At 43.8% G+C, this 16,057-nt stretch overlaps 1 protein-coding gene across 6 annotated transcripts in view; it reads right to left on the bottom strand.

Annotated features, from left to right (window-relative positions):
• Window positions 1–16,057, bottom strand: part of LOC144688839 (dedicator of cytokinesis protein 7-like) — a 207,841-nt gene that overhangs the window by 57,789 nt on the left and 133,995 nt on the right. For all 6 annotated transcript variants that reach the window (XM_078555826.1, XM_078555828.1, XM_078555827.1 and 3 more), the window contains 7 exons: window positions 15,748–15,894; window positions 14,386–14,510; window positions 13,165–13,328; window positions 11,056–11,192; window positions 4,103–4,285; window positions 2,485–2,617; window positions 329–428 (listed from right to left, as the gene is read on the bottom strand). In XM_078555826.1, coding sequence (XP_078411952.1) covers window positions 329–428; window positions 2,485–2,617; window positions 4,103–4,285; window positions 11,056–11,192; window positions 13,165–13,328; window positions 14,386–14,510; window positions 15,748–15,894 — 989 coding nt within the window. The remainder of the gene's footprint in view (window positions 1–328; window positions 429–2,484; window positions 2,618–4,102; window positions 4,286–11,055; window positions 11,193–13,164; window positions 13,329–14,385; window positions 14,511–15,747; window positions 15,895–16,057) is intronic.

Below are 16,057 nucleotides of genomic sequence, written 5' to 3'. Positions count from 1 at the left end.
CACAGACACATAAACACATACACATATACAGTTTCATACACTGACACACACTCCCAGACCCACACAAGTACACTTTCTCACACTAAGATGAACACACTCTCAACCACCCGAATGCACAAATAAAAACACATTAGAGATGAACTTTGTCTTGGGTCATGGCAAACAGATAGCCCATCAAAACTTCAAGTATAAAACAAGCTGCGGACTCACTATTACCTATTTTGAGCTACCATTCAAGAACAAGTTCACCCCCATTTTGCTCACACACAAACACAAAGACAAACAAATATGACATTATGAAGCAAGGCAGAGAATGGTACCCTCTTACTTGTCTTTATCAACAGCCTGACGCCACTGTGTCAGGTCCTTCCGCCAACGTAATTTCTCCTGTAGGCCCACACTCACTCCATGGAACAACCTGTCAATTCCTGAACACAAAAAAATACAGGTGAAACTTAGAGAAAGGGCAGAAAGGAACACAAACCTCAGCAAGGATGGGGCTTTCAGACATTGGCGAGGTCCAGTTTAGAATATCGCCTGCAGATTTACACATTCAGGGGTAGATTTTTACATTTGGGGAGCCGGCCAGCCACCTGTCCTGGCAATGAAGAGGTCCCTATGATTCTGAGCGCTAGGCCTCATTTAAACCCTGGCGAGCTGTAGGTGTCAAACCAATGACCTGAGGCAGCTCGCTGATTTTGACAACAACTTACATTTATATATCGCTCTAATGTAGCAGAACATCACAAAGCATTTCACTGGAGTTGATCAGTGACACTGGGATGCATAAAGAGATATTAGGAGAGGGGTCCCAAAGCTTGATCAAAGATGTAGCTTTTTAAGGAGTGTCTTTAAAGAGCAGGGAGAGAGGTTTGGGGGAATTCCACTGTTTAGGGTTTAGGGTGAAGGCATGGTCACCAATGGTGGAGTGAGGAAAACTGGGAACTTGAATGCCAGCTTGCTGGGTCACTGGTGGCATCTGCAGGTAGGTTATGGAGGGTCAGGGCAGTTGGCAGTGGGTGAGGCCAATGGGATAAGGTCAGGTTGGCAGTGCCCTGCAGCCCTTTTGGGGGCTCCAAAGGGTTGGAGTCATATCTAGCACAAAGGAAGATGGCTGTGGGAGGTCAATCATCTCAGGTCCAGGACATCACTAAAGGCGTTCCAAGGATAGCGTCCTCGGCCCAACCATCTTCAGCTGCTTCATCAATGACTTTCCTTCCATCATAAGGTCAGAAGTGGGGATATCTGCTGGTGATTGCACAATGTTCAGCACCATTCGTGACTCTTCAGATACTGAAGCAGTCCATGTGCAAATGCAGCACGAACTGGACAATATCCAGGTTTGGGCTGAGAAGTGGCAAGTAACATTGGTGCCACACAAGCGTCAGGTTATGAGCATCTCCAACAAGAGAGAATTTGACCACCACCCCTTGACACTCAATGGCTTTACCATTGCTGAATCCCCCACTATCAACATCCTGGGGGCTTACCACTGACCAGAAACTGAACTGGACTAGCCGTATAAATACAGTGGCTACAAGAGCAGGTCAGAGACAAGGAATCCTGCAGCAAGTAACTCACCTCCTGACTCCCCAAAGCCTGTCCACCATCTACAAGGCACAAGCCAGGAGTGTGATGGAATATTCTCCCCTTGTCCGCATGAGTGCAGCTCCCACAACACTCAAGATGCTTGACACTATGCAGGACAAAGCAGCCCACTTGATTGGGACCCCATCCATAAACATTCACTCTCTCCATCACCAAAGCACAGTGGCAGCTGTGTGCCATCTACAAGACACACTGCAGGAATTCACCAAGGCTCCTTCGACAGCGCCTTCCAAACCCATAACCACTACCATCTAGAAGGACAAGGGCAGCAGACACATAGGGACACCACCACACAGAATTTCCCCTCCAAGCCACACACTATCCTGACTTGGAAATATATTGCCATTCCTCCACTGTCACTGGATCAAAATCTTGGAGCTCTCCCCCTAACAACTCTGCGGGTGTACCTACACCACATGGACTGCAGCAGTTCAAGAAGGCAGCTCACCACTGCCTTCTCAAGGACAACTGGGGATGGGCAATAAATGCTGGCCTAGCCAGCGGCACCCACATCCCATAAAAAGAAATATATAATATGAAGCATATCTTCCCATACCCTTTCTGTTGGGCTGCCAAATACACTGGTTTGTAATTTAAATGGGTTTCCTACCTAATTCAGGAGGTCACTCCATGCCCATCTGTTGACCTAGGTCAGCATTTCCCTGCCACTGTGACAGTGACAATGGAGCATTAATACCTTGTATCTGCTGGACGGAGAACATTCAATCCCCCCTCCAATCTTCAATGAAACTGGTTCAGGCAAGAGAAGAGAGTTAAATTGGGTGAAGAGATTCAAAGAACTGCACCTGCTTTGAATATCAAGGCTGAACCAAGCTGAAGGGGTATGAACAATGTTGGAGGTCAGTCACCTCTCACCTGGATATTCCCGGCGTTTCATCATTTCCTTTCGGGCTCCTGTGGTTCCGAAGATGGTTTCCTCCAGCCGCGCCTTCATGTCCCTCGACTTCCTGAAAACATGGCTACTGATCTGCTCTGTGGATGGCTGGCCCTGTGGATAAATGTAGTGTCGTGTTATTCTCTCCTTGCTCCAATAATGAAGCCAGTTCCTCTCTCAGCACAGACAGCAGCATGAGAAGAAACAAAAGGAGAAAAGACCTGTTGCCCCATTGTTTCTGCTCCCTCCGCAGACTCTATTCAATCTGCTCTAACATGGACTCCACCAGGCCAGCTCTGGACTCCCAACATGGAGAAAATCAAGAGCTGTTCCAGTCAGACAGTTTGTCCATATAACAACAGGCGATGCCGTGCGGCATTCTCATTGTCTGTAAATCAATTAAAAGATCATTCACAGCATCTTAGTCACAGCATCTTAGTCACAGCCTCAACCTGCAGCAGGCCTTATCTACCGATATCCTGGGGAGGAGCACAGATCTTAGATGCAGCAGTAGGCCATTCAGAGTTGGTGTGATCTCAGTCAGGGCCTCAATCTATCACTGAAGGGAGGTGGAGGAAAGGGACCAACAAAAGATCGCTTACGTTGCACTGTCACTGCTAATTGTGCCTGAGTGAGAGGGAAATCTGCATTGGAACAAGCCCTGAATTCTTCTCTATGGATCAGAAGGAGAGAGAGCTTTTATTCTCAGTTGGGATGAGGAACATTACAGAGATTAGGCTTTTGGCTCAGTGTGAGGATGGTACCAGTTCCTTCTGGCTGAAGGTATTATTCATTTCACATTAATATACTGCTTCCATTTCAGTTTTCTCCTCATTTTCGCCAGAATTAAGATGCGTGGCCAGGTTCAGAAGGTTCCCCAACATACTCGGGAAAGCAGGGATTTAGTTTCCATGTCTTCATCCTACCTTTTGCTGATGTTTCCACACTTTCTTTTGGGCTCAGTCACAATTCATTCCATGCCAGGCTGCTGCATTTGGTCCTCTTACATTTCTCAGTAGACAAGGGTTCAGATAGATGACCAGATTCAGTGTTCTGGAGGTTTGTCAATGGGTTCAGACAGGCCAGGATTTAATCTCAGACTAGTTTAAGATTCCAATCAGAAAGGATGTTTTACACTACTATCTGATCACTTGAGAATTTTCTAGTGAAACTTCTGCATGATTTATTTATGGAAATGCATAGCAAAGAATCACAGAGTTGGTTTGGGGTTGTCGCACAATATTTAGTGACATCCATTATACTCAGTCACGGAACATTATGATTACAGGAGCTCTTCTCGGGATAGTAACTTTTAAACTCTGAGACCGCACACGACGTTTTAGAGCTACTATAATGGATAAAAAGCAGTGCCAGGCCACACCTCTTCACATGGCATTAACTAGTTTAAGGTTCACTTTCTTGCTCAATAGCAGTAAACGAACCTGGAACTCTACCATTCCTCCAGGAATGCAGGGCACCATCATCAGGAGCAAGCTTTCTCAATAAAGACCATTCAATGGTTGCTTTGGGAAATAAATTTACTGGATTTAGTTAAATTCTAAACAATTTTTTCCTCTTGTATACCTGTCACCCACTGACCTCGTACTCAAAGCTGGACACACAGAGGTCGAGAAGCTCCAGGAAACTGAGTACGTGCTGGGTTGGAAGTCTCAGCATCCATCCTTTAATGGTCGTTTCATCAGCATTCTTCAGAACCCACAGGAAGCAGTACAAGAGCGTCTGGGTCACTTCTGCTGACATGGCTGAACTTGGACTGAAGAACTACAAGAAACAGAAATGAAAGTTGCATCATCCATATGACAGGCTGTTGCCAATGGCGCCACAGGAAGCTCGCGGGGGGCATCGATGCTATATGTTCAAGTGGCAAAGGAAGCTGGACAGCGTCAAGTTTTTTAATCCCCTCCTGCCATCCCTCACAAAGCACAGATCTCCTTGTGCACTGAGCACAGTTCCATTGGTTCAGAAACCGCCCCCTCCAAACTGAGAGATTAGAAAAGGCCTTAAAGAAAGCTGTCTGCTCTTTCTTAGTGTCAAGAAACAAGAAATTGTAATATTTTCCTTCTGTTAATAGCCCTGTCATATTTCTTACGCACTGGAAGACAGGCTGTATATATGGTAATTGGATTAAGAGCCAGAGTGACTGCAAGAGTCTAAAGCCAACAGTAAGAAGCGGTTTTGATATGTTAATGAATTAAGCAGAACTTCAATCAGAGTTTTTACATAAAACAATAACAGGAGTAATTTTGAATCAATTTGTTTTAGTTCAAAGGGGGATATGTGCAGGTTGTAAACGGTGTAAGTAAGGTAAAGATAGGGTAAGTTTGGTTTTTTATAAGTCTAAGAGCTAGGGTAAAAAAACAAGTTTAATCAATTTTGGGAAGAAAGCATTTCTGTAGGGATTGGTTGAGACAGTAACGGGATCAAAGGGAAAGAACACATTTAAGGAAATATTGAAGCCTAGGTAAGAGGGGTAGCTGTTTAGATCTCCCAGAAGACAGTAGAATAGCTGCTCAGAACTCCGAGAAGACAGTATGAACAAGGCCATACCAGGAGAACCAGGTGCTGTCAGCCTCAGAGGGCACCCCAAGGGAAAAAAAGGCACTGTGTGGTAAAAATTATTGGAATTCTATAGATTTTGATATCTATAAAGATAATTACTGAACAGAAAAAGGGACGGTTAGCTCTGAGGGTAGTTAAATTAAGATCCCGTGGAACTGTTCTAAAGTACTATTTACTGTGTGAAGCCATTCTTGAGTTGAAGTGTAATTTTTTTTGCTTTATTCTTTTAATAAATCGTTACTCTACAATGAAATCAACACAAGTAGTTGGAGACATCATTTCCTGATTTCAGAACCTCTCGTTATACTATACAAATTGGGAAAAAAAATTTTGGCAGCTATTTCAAGTTTCCCCTTGGGATTTGGGCAGCTCGGCATTTACCATCAGCCGTCCCTTAAAAAAATTGGAGGCTCTTTGTGGGATATTAAAGGAATAATTCCTTGATTGACTTGGAATTGATTCATTTAGTGGCAATGAGGGTGAGGAGTATACTGAGCCAGGAGTGGTATTGTGAGATTTTAAAGTGGGAGATTGCAAAATGGCTTTGGCAGTTACTAAGACTTGTCTAGGAGTAGAAGTTATAACTTTGGATGATTTACAACAGGTAACTAAAGCTAAGTTAATAGAATTGGCAGATAAGTAACAACCAGGATTACCTGCAGGGGTAAGGAAATCAGACATAATTGAAGTAATAGGACAGCATTTGAAATTGAAAGGGATACCTGAAACTAGTGAGTCACAGCTGGATGTAGTGAGACTTCGGTTACAAATGAAGAAATTTGAACTTGAACAAGCAACGGAATTGAAGAAACTTGAATTGGAAGCAAAAGAAAAGGAAAAAGAAAGGGACTTACTTTCAGATCAGAACCTAGTGGGGAGATGTTTAAATTTGCACAAGTTCTTCCAAAGTTTGAAAAAAAGAGATGTTGAAGCATTCTTTATCTCATTTGAGAAGATAGTTAAATCCCATATGATGCAGTGAAGAAGGCTATTCTGAGTGCCTACGAGTTTGTTCCTGAGGCATATAGACAGAAATTTCAAAACGTGAGGAAACAGCCTGGACAGACTTTTATTGAATTTGAAAAAGTCAAACAAAGTAATTTTAACAAGTGGGTAAGGGTATTAAAAATAGAGGGAACCTATGAAGCCCTTAGAGAAGTTATTCTTTTGGAAGAATTCAAAGATTCACTTCCTTCAGTAATAAGAGTCCATGTGGGGGAACAAAGGGTTAAAACTCCTAGGCAGGCAGCAGAGATAGCAGATGATTATCAGCTGGTACATAAATCAAAACCTTATTTTTCAACACCCTTTTATATCTGAGAATAATAGGAAATGGGAAAGTGAGAGGAAGTAGGTAATCAAGGAAGAGAAGAAACAGCTGGAGATTTTAAGGAGATTTCACCTCAGACTAGGAAGGAAGGTGTTGAGAGTGAAAGAGATGTAAGAAAGCTTAAATGTTTTCACTGTAATAAGATTGACCATACAAAGTCAATGTGCTGGGGGTCATATGGGAACCTTTTGGAGTAGTAAGGACTACGAAAGGTGCTGGAGTCACATGTAGGCCAGACCAGGTAAAGATGGCAGATTTCCTTCCCTAAAGGACAGTAGTGAACCAATAATGTTGGTCCAGTGACAATACCACTATGCCACCACCTCCCCTTGATTCAACTTATATGGATGTTGCTTGATTCGAACAGAATTCTCCACATCTACATCATGTACAGCTATCTTTGTTTTTCCCAATTTAGCCCCTCAGATGGTTCTATGTAACTGCAATTGCGCTGTCAAGTCACTTTGATTTATATCTGGAAAGTGACTCAGTATTTCATTCAAATTTTTAAGCACTTCCTCATTGTCCAACTGAATTTGAGGAAAGTCAGTTTCAGAATCAGCCATCCCTACTTCCTTTTCCTGATTCATTATTACTAATACTTCTTTTGGTTATCCTCCCTATCAAAGTACTTTTTGACCATATTTATGTGACATACCCTCTGGGTTTTTCTTCTATCTGGAGTTCTTACTAAATAATTCACTTCAATTCATTTCTTTGAAATTTGGTAAGGCCCTCTAAACCTAGTTTTCAATGGTTCATCTGATACTGGCAACAAAACTAACACTTTTTCCCCAGTTACAAAGCTACGAGTCTTTGCCTTCCGATCTGCTTATGTCTTCATCACCTGCTGTGATATTTTTTAAATGCTCTTTAGCTAATTCACATGCTCTGTTCAATCTTTCCCTCAACGGTGATACATAGTCCAAGAGTGTGGTTTCTGAATAAGCTGTTTGGTGTAACTGCTTTATTTTCAGATCTTTTTTCTGTAACTCCTATCAATTTCCTTGAGCTAAACACTTCAGCTGAACTTATGAGTCTGTGATCGTGTTACCACAGTCTGGAAACAAGCCAGGATGTTTTTCCTGCAACACTTCTGTGGACTGTTTTTCCACAGGCTGTTCAACTACAGTAGGCATCCCTACAACATCTGTGACTCAGCTACGTCATTTCCTAAGCTAAATTGAACCCCTAAAATAGGCAACTTCTCCACTACTCCTACAATCACTTCACTTGTTTTCAAGCCATTTTCAAATTCACCTCACACAATGGAATGCTTTTTGTTTCTCCACGAATTCCCCTTGTTAATGCCTTTCCCTGCAAAATTCCCTCTGGCCAACAAATGTCACCACTACCCCATAACATTAAGGATTTACTAGCTCCTGTATTCCTTTGAATTTGTTTCTCTTTGCTAACTCCACCTTGTACACATAAAAAGACTTATCCCTCGCAGATGAAATCTTTAAACATGTCTGCAACCTGCCTTTCAACATTCCTTTGAATAGGCTGTGAACACATTTTCACATCTTTGGCTAATACTTGTGCTTGCTTTTCCATTTGAATAAATCCTACCAGTTTGTCTTATTCTAAAACCTTTGACTTTACAGCACCTTTCGTAGTCCCTACTACTCCAAAAGGTTCCCATGTAACCCCCAGCACATTGACTTTGTATGGTCAATCTTATTACAGTGAAGACATTTAAGCTTTCTTACATCTTTTCTACTCTCAACAACTTCTTTCCTAGTTTGAGGTGAAATCTCCTTAAAATCTCCAGCTGTTTCTTCTCTTCCTTGACTACCTACTTCCTCTCACTTTCCCATTTTCTATCATTCTCAGATTTAAAAGGGTGTTGAAAAAAAGGTTTTGATTTATGTACCAGCTGATAATAATCTGCTATCTCTGCTGCCTGCCTAGGAGTTTTAACCCTTTGTTCCCCCACGGGGGCTCTTACTACTGAAGGAAGTGAATCTTTGAATTCTTCCAAAAGAATAACTTCTCTAAGGGCTTCATAGGTTCCCTCTATTTTTAATACCCTTACCCACTTGTTAAAATTACTTTGTTTTACTCTTTCAAATTCAATAAAAGTCTGTCCAGGCTGTTTCCTCACGTTTTGAAATTTCTGTCTGTATGCCTCAGGAACAAACTCGTAGGCACTCAGAATAGCCTTCTTCACTGCATCATATGGGATTTAACTATCTTCTCAAATGAGATAAAGAATGCTTCAACATCTCTTTTTTTCAAACTTTGGAAGAACTTGTGCAAATTTAAACATCTCCCCATTAGATTCTGATCTGAAAGTAAGTCCTTCCTCACCTTCTGCTGCTTCTTTTTTAACTGCCAGGTTTTTAAGATGGAATTCTCTGTCTTTCTATTTTTTGCTTTTTCCTCCTTTTCTAACCTCACCCCATTTCTAATTCCCTTTCCTGTCTCCTTTCTTCTTGTTCTCTTGTCTTTTCTCTCTCCTGCCTTTCTGCCAGTTCCCTTTGGAATTCCCTTTCTTTTTCCTTTTCTTTTGCTTCCAATTCAAGTTTCTTCAATTCCTTTGCTTGTTCAAGTTCAAGTTTCTTCATTTGTAACCAAAGTCTCACTACCTCCAGCTGTGACTGACTAGTTTCAGGTATCCCTTCCAATTTCAAATGCTGTGCTATTACTTCAATTATGTCTGATTTCCTTACCCCCGCAGGTAATCCTGACTATAACTTATCTGTTGTTGAACAGAAAAAGGGACAGTTAGCACTGGGGGTAGGTAAATTAAGATCCTGTGGAACTGTTTTAAAGTACTATTTACTGTGTGAAGCCTTCTTGTGTTCAAGTGTAATTATGTTTTTTTTGCTTTATTCTCTTAATAAATGGTTGCTGTCCTGTAAAATTATCACAAGTGGTCGGAGACATCATTTCCTGATTTCAAAACCTCTCCTCATACTATACAAATTGCAAAAACCATTTTTGGTAGCTGTTTCAAGTTTCCCTCTGGGATTCGGGCAGCTCAGCATTTACCATCAGCCGTGCCATAACATTAGCAGTTTCCTCCCTCCTCTCATGTAGGCACTGTCTCCCTGATACGTCTAGAACTACTGATGCTCATGGCTACCTTATCCAAATCACTGTCAGGAATGAGCCTGGTTTGAGTTTCAGAATGATGTTCAGCTCTAGGGTGGAGAGGGGAGGGGCACCATAGTTGAATCCAAGCCTGTCCTTATCCAATGTGTACACATACTTTCTAGTAGTTGTTGATCAGCAACAGGTACACTCTCTGATTTATCCTTAGCCAGGGATAATGTGGCTACTTGATCAACTCATTTCACACATACGGTGCATTTTCTGACCTAGGAAGCTTCACATTTCAAATGTGTATATCTCACCTTATCAAATCTCTCTTATTCTGGCTCTTCACACACTTTGCTCCTTGCCACGCCCCCCAGCCATGATACACCCCTAGTGCCCCATAATATACCTTAGCTATAATACGTTCAGGTTCCCCCTATGATACACCCAGGCTCCCTATGATCATCCATCTACATTTGCCTCCTGTCCCAAGATATACTCCTCCTCCCACAATACAATTGCCCCAACGATTTTCTGTTCGACATGCTTTCTCCCTGCTCATCCCCCCCACTTCTGGCATTATGCCCCTATGGTTGGGTATATGATGCATCGGCCCAACGAGAGTCCGGCACAGTTAGTTGCAAAACGATGGGAATACGCTCCAGCATTTCCACCTTGGCATAAGCAACATCGGGACAATCTGGACATCCAGGATGAATCAGAGGGTTAATGATAAAAGGGGTGGGGAGTCTGTGCAATCGATGGCCACCTCCAGCTGTTCCACAGAAGGGTCTGGGGTAGTGACCAGGGAACTAATAATAGATCAGCACATCCACAGCTCAGAGTAATTTTGAAGTTCAGGTTGTGGCCTGACCCCAACAAATAGTGTTGGGGTCAGGCCACATCCTTGCAAAGGGGAGAATCCCTACCCTGTTCCACCCTCGCTGGTGTACCAGCCAAATGGACAATCTAGGCCAGTGTGTGGCTGTGCTGATCTATTATTAGTGGATGTTTCAACTATACAATTCACAACAGCATCAGCAAAGCACATGCACTGGAAGGGGATAATCTGAGGATTGGACTCCTTAATGCAGAGAATGTTTGGCGAGATTTAATCACAATGTTGAAAATGATGAGGGGTTCAATAGAATAGTTCGAAAGAAACTCCTCTGGCAGGAGAGTCAGTAACCAGAGGACACAGGTTTAAGGTGATTGGGAAAAGCACCAGAGGTGAGATGAGGAGAATATATTTTTTCACATGGTGAGTTGCTGTGATCTGGAATGCACTGCCTCTAAAAGTGGTGGAAGCACATTCAATGGTAATGTTTAAAAGGTAATATTTGAAACTGAGAAATTTGCAGGAAAGAGCAGGGCAGTGGGATTAATTGGATGGCAATTTCAAAGAGCTGACATAGACAGGATGGGCTGAATAGTCTCTTTCCATGCTGTGTGATTCTGTGATTAAATAATTCTACAACAATTTAGATTCTGCAGAATCTAGGGATGGCTAAGGAGCTGGGACTAGTCTGTTGGATTCAGGCATGGAGCCAACTCTGACCAAAAACACTGTGGGCTGGAAAGAGCTAACAACGCTTACCCCTGTGATGGGAGTCGAGTATCTATTCACTGCAGCACTGGGTGGTGTCAATCCAACTGGCGATGTGAATATGAGGCTGGCGACATTCCTGGGAGTCAAACAGTGTGCATTCAATTTACTCCGTGAGCTGTCAGAATCTAAAAAAAATGAAGTTCAATAGGGAACAGACAAAGTTTAGGGAGCATCACTGAGCTGGGAAAACAGAGATAACCACTTTTCACATTCCTGTAAAGGGACAATGATGGTTCCTCACACACCTAGTGAAGTCAACTCTGAAGCATCAGTCATGGGTAATTCAACAGGGTGGAGTTTTATTTAGAGTAGTTCAGCGAGGATCACAGAACACACCTCTTCCCCCTCAAAACCCACTATCCCACCCCAGATTTAAAGCCAATGAAGTCCTTTGTGAAGTGTTGTCACTGTTGTAATGGAGGAAAATGAGGCAGCCAATTTACACATAGCAAGCTCCCACAAACAGCAATCTGCTAGTGGCCAGATAACCTGTTTTAATTGGTTAAGAAATAATTATCAGCCAGGACACCAGGAAGAACATGGGATCATTTCTCTCTACCTTAGAGGGCAAATGGAATCTTGGTTTAATATCTCATCTGAGAAACAGGACCTCCAACACTGCAGCACTCCCCCAGTATTGCCTAGAGTGTCAGTCTAGATTCTTGTGTTCCTGGAGTGGGATTTTTTCCTGGCAGCCGCTGCACAATTCCTGTGCTCATTTGCCTTCACTTGATTCTGATGCAGGAGGTTCTTTGGCCTATTTGATCTCATCTCTCACTACTAGCCCTACTGTCTGACATTACAGCAACCAGCTGTCACCTAATGAGTCCAGTGTCCTGATCTCAACTCTCCATATTGGGTAATGTGTGCCAGCTAGATTCCAGGATCACACTTACTGGAAAGAAATATTTTTGTACATTATAATTAAGGTGAAGTTTGGGCCTTAGCAGCAGGTCAACCAGAAATAGAACTCATCCAACCTCACAAATCAGATTTATACAGAGAATGAATCAGCAAATCCCTGTGTCAGGCTCACAACATGAACATATTTACATCCAATTACCATATATAGAACGTATAGCACAGGAAAAGGCCCATTTCGGCCCAACTGGTCTATGCTGGCTATACTCCACTAAAGGCCTCCTTTCATCCCTTTTCATCTAACTCTATCAACGTGAGCTTCTATTCCTTTCTCCCTCATGTACTCATCTTGTCTCCTACATTATAACAATGACTACACTTCAGAATACTTCGTTGGCTGTAAAGCATTTTGCAAGACCTTGGGTTGTGAAAGGTGCTAAATATACACAAGTTCTTTTTCCCCTCTGATGCATCTATGACACTTGCCGGGATTGTTCCTTTCACAAGAGGCTTTGGTTAGTAAAATATAGGTCTAAGGTTCTTTTGCTGCAGTTCCAGATCTGAGAGAGAGAGGATTGTGTTTGTGGAAAATGCTTCCATATCCATGCTTCATATTAGTCATACTAGTCTGGAGTACACTTACATTACACATACTGACACTCCCTGATCATAACCACGCTCAGAGCTTCCCCATCAGGCTGAAACTGCTGTTGCCGGCTAGCAACTCAACTGGGCCAATTCCAATTGCCATTGAAGAATGGATCAGTTGATAACTGATTTTTATTCCTGAGAGTTACGCAATAACTGTCATCTAAGTCTTCACCTAGCCAGGACTCAGAGAGAAGACGAAGAAGGGGGAAGAAGAAGAAGAAGGAAGAAGAGGAGGATGAGGAGGAGAGAGAGGGAGAGGAGGAGGAGGGGAGGAGGGGGGAGGAGAGAGCAAAAGAGAGTGAGAGAGAGAGAGGAGGGGGGAGGAGTGGAGAGAGAGAGAGAGGCGAGGGGGAGGGGGAGAGGAGAGAGCAAGAGAAAGGAGGGGGTGAGGAGAGAGAGGGGAGGGGGAAGGAGAGAGAGAGGGAGGGGGAAACAGGGAGAAAATCCCACCCCAAATGCAGGGATGCATTAGCAATAATTTCTTGTGAAACAGCATGTATTCTGATTCTGTTATTATCTACCAGTTTCCTCTTGGGTTCATTCCCCCCTCCCCACAGCCCCTCCCAATCCTTTCACTTCATTTACCTGACAGGTTCTGCAGTTGGGGGAGGGCATTCAGAACGACGCCCAGAAGCGGCAGGTACAACGCTGCCACTTTCACCTTCACCTTAGGGTTCCACAGCCTCAGGTCTCTATCATGTGAAGCCAGGAGGCTGTGAAGTAAGCTCACTGCTTCTCTTCTGATCAATCTGCCAAAACACCAGCATTTAAACACAGCAGAACATCAACCTGCAGTGTATCTATGCATGCTCATGTGTGTGTCATCAATTTCGCATGTGTACATATAATACTAGGGGGTGTGTGTGTTACCACATTAGCATTATAGCATATGTGATGAGTTTATGTTAGTAGATCATGTGTATGAGCTTGTGTGTTACTAAGTCAATATGTGCCTGTTACTAGTCAATGTCATTGTATCTATTGCTAGGTTATTTTGTGTGTGTGGGGAGTGGTGGGGGGAGCCTTGGTTAGAGTGTGAGACAATCTATTGCTAGCTTAGTGTATGAGAGTGTCCGTTCCTAGATTAGTGTGTGTACATGTTTTGCTAGGTGAGTGAGTGGCTGGAAGTGGATATACAGCAACAACAACAACAAATTGGATTTGTATAGTGCCATTGACAAAGTAAAATATCCCAAACCCAAGTCACTGGTGCAATTATCAAACAACATTTGGCACCAACCACATAAGATATTAGGGTAAGCACCCAAAAGCTTGGTCAAAGAGGCAGGTTTTAAGGAACATCTTAAAAGGAGCAGAGAGTGAGGAGAGAGGTGCATGACATTTAGGAAGGGAGTTTAGGGCCTAAGCAGCTGAAAGCATGGACACCACTGGCGGAACAATTAAAATTGGAGGTGCTCAAGAGATCAGAATCAGAGGAGCAGAGATATCCTGGAGAGCTTTCAGTCTGGAGGAGGTTATAGAGAGAGCGAGGTGCAATGGAGGGGTTTGAAAACAAGAATGAGAATTTTAAAACTGAGATGTGGCTTAATCAAGAACCAGTGTAGGTCAACAAGGATAGGGGTAATAGGAGGAGGGATTGGTGCTAGTCAAGACACGGTTGCAATTACCCCAGTTTACACAAATTCAATGTGATAATAAGGCTGCCACTCGTCACCCGAATTATTATTTATTTTATATTATTATTTTCCTCACCTCTCTCCATTTAAGGCAAATGGAGCCACATCAGGGACAGCATTGGTCTTATTGATTACAATGAGGCAGAGCCTTGGTCCCTGTTTCGCTCACCTGCCTGAATCAGGTTTCATGACGTCAGCTATTTCCTCTAGGAGCAGCCCGATCAGGAAATGCTGTTGGCGGAATTTCCTGGAAAGGCTGAAAAGTTCCACAGGAGAGGCCGGAACAGTGGCATCCTGCAAAAAAAAACAGAAATTGTTCCTGTTTCAGTTGAAAGTACATTTTGTCATTTTAATAGGAAGCGCATGTTCAGTCTGGGTGTAAGTGTGAGACAGAAAGTTTCACTGATAGTAATAAAACAGTATAAGATCGCCACACCATGAGTCTAACCGTCACAGGCTCTTCATACATTGGGGCTACCCACCAGTGTACAATTACACAGCAGCCAAAATCTTTAGGGAGGAATTAAAGAAAAGTTCTCCTGGCTTTATATCTAGCGTGTGTTTGGGCCCAGGTCAGGCTCTGGAACGGCTGGCTCTCCAGTCAGCTGCATGAAGACTGATGATCTAGAATATACCCACAGTACCAGTAAAAACAGTCTCAGTGAAACATGAGGACGGAGAGGGAGGCGAACTGGAAGGAACAGGGCAGATTAAGCTGAAGTTAGGGCAGGATGTAGCTTATACAGGGGTCTGGGAGGGGGCAGGTTATACAGGGGCCCGGGAGGGTGCAGGTTATACAGGGGCCCAGGAGGATGCAGGCTATACAGGGGTCCGGGAGGGTGCGGGCTATACAGGGGTCCGGGAGGGGGCAGGTTATACAGGGGCCCGGGAGGGTGCAGGCTATACAGGGGTCTGGGAGGGGGCAGGTTTTACAGGGGCCCGGGAGGGTGCAGGTTATACTGGGATCCAAGAGTGTGCACATTATGCTGGGGTCAGAAGAGTGCAGCTTATACTGGGGTCCAAGGGGCAGATGGTGGTGTAGTCATATTGTCATTGGACTGGAGGTTTTGGCTCATGCTTTGGGCAGCTGGTTTGCTCCATTGGCTGGACAGTTGGTGTGGATCAGATTTTGTTCCAAGAAGACAGGTTCAATCCCCATCCCGGTTTGGGCTGATTTGGGACCTACCTCCTTGCCCTACCCACGTTGCAAATTATGTTGAATCTGTCTTTGGGCAGGGAACTTGCAAGAATATACCAGGGTCCGGGGGGGCGTTGTGGGGGGGTGTTATACAGGGGTCCGAGAGGAGGGGAGGTTATACAGCGGTCTGAGCGGAGGAGAGGCTATACAGGGGTCCGAGAGGATGCAGGTTATACTGGGGTCGAGAGGGTGCAGCTTATACAGGGGTCCGGGAATGTGCAGCTAATACTGGGATCGGAGAGTATGCAGCTTTTCTGGGCTCAGAGAGGGTGCAGTTTGTAATACGATTTGGGTGTAGAGGACAGCAGGGAATTCAGGCTGTTGTAGCTTTACCTTCACGTGTCTGTTGTCTTCCTGTGTCTTGAAGCTTGATGCGAGTGGGAGGTTCAGAGTCACAAAGTGCTCATGGCTGCACACGGTTCTCAAGAAGTCAATGCGTCTGTCGTGGAGATGGGGTTGGGCCACAGCTTTGTCTAAAAGCTAAGAACAAAGGCCTCAGTGTAGACGTGCAATTTGGAAGCGACACAAACAAGTCTGGGTAGGCAGGGGTCAGGCATAGTGTGGAAGCGTAACCTGGAGACCTAATCAGGCCCCAAAATGATGTCACCCCAGGCTAATCCATCCCCACACTAATTTATTGAGG

Source organism: Cetorhinus maximus, chromosome 13, assembly GCF_964194155.1.
Source record: "Cetorhinus maximus chromosome 13, sCetMax3.hap1.1, whole genome shotgun sequence".
NCBI lineage: Eukaryota > Metazoa > Chordata > Chondrichthyes > Lamniformes > Cetorhinidae > Cetorhinus > Cetorhinus maximus.
The sequence above is the reverse complement of the archived record's forward strand: the minus strand, read 5'-3'. Positions and strand labels throughout refer to the sequence as shown.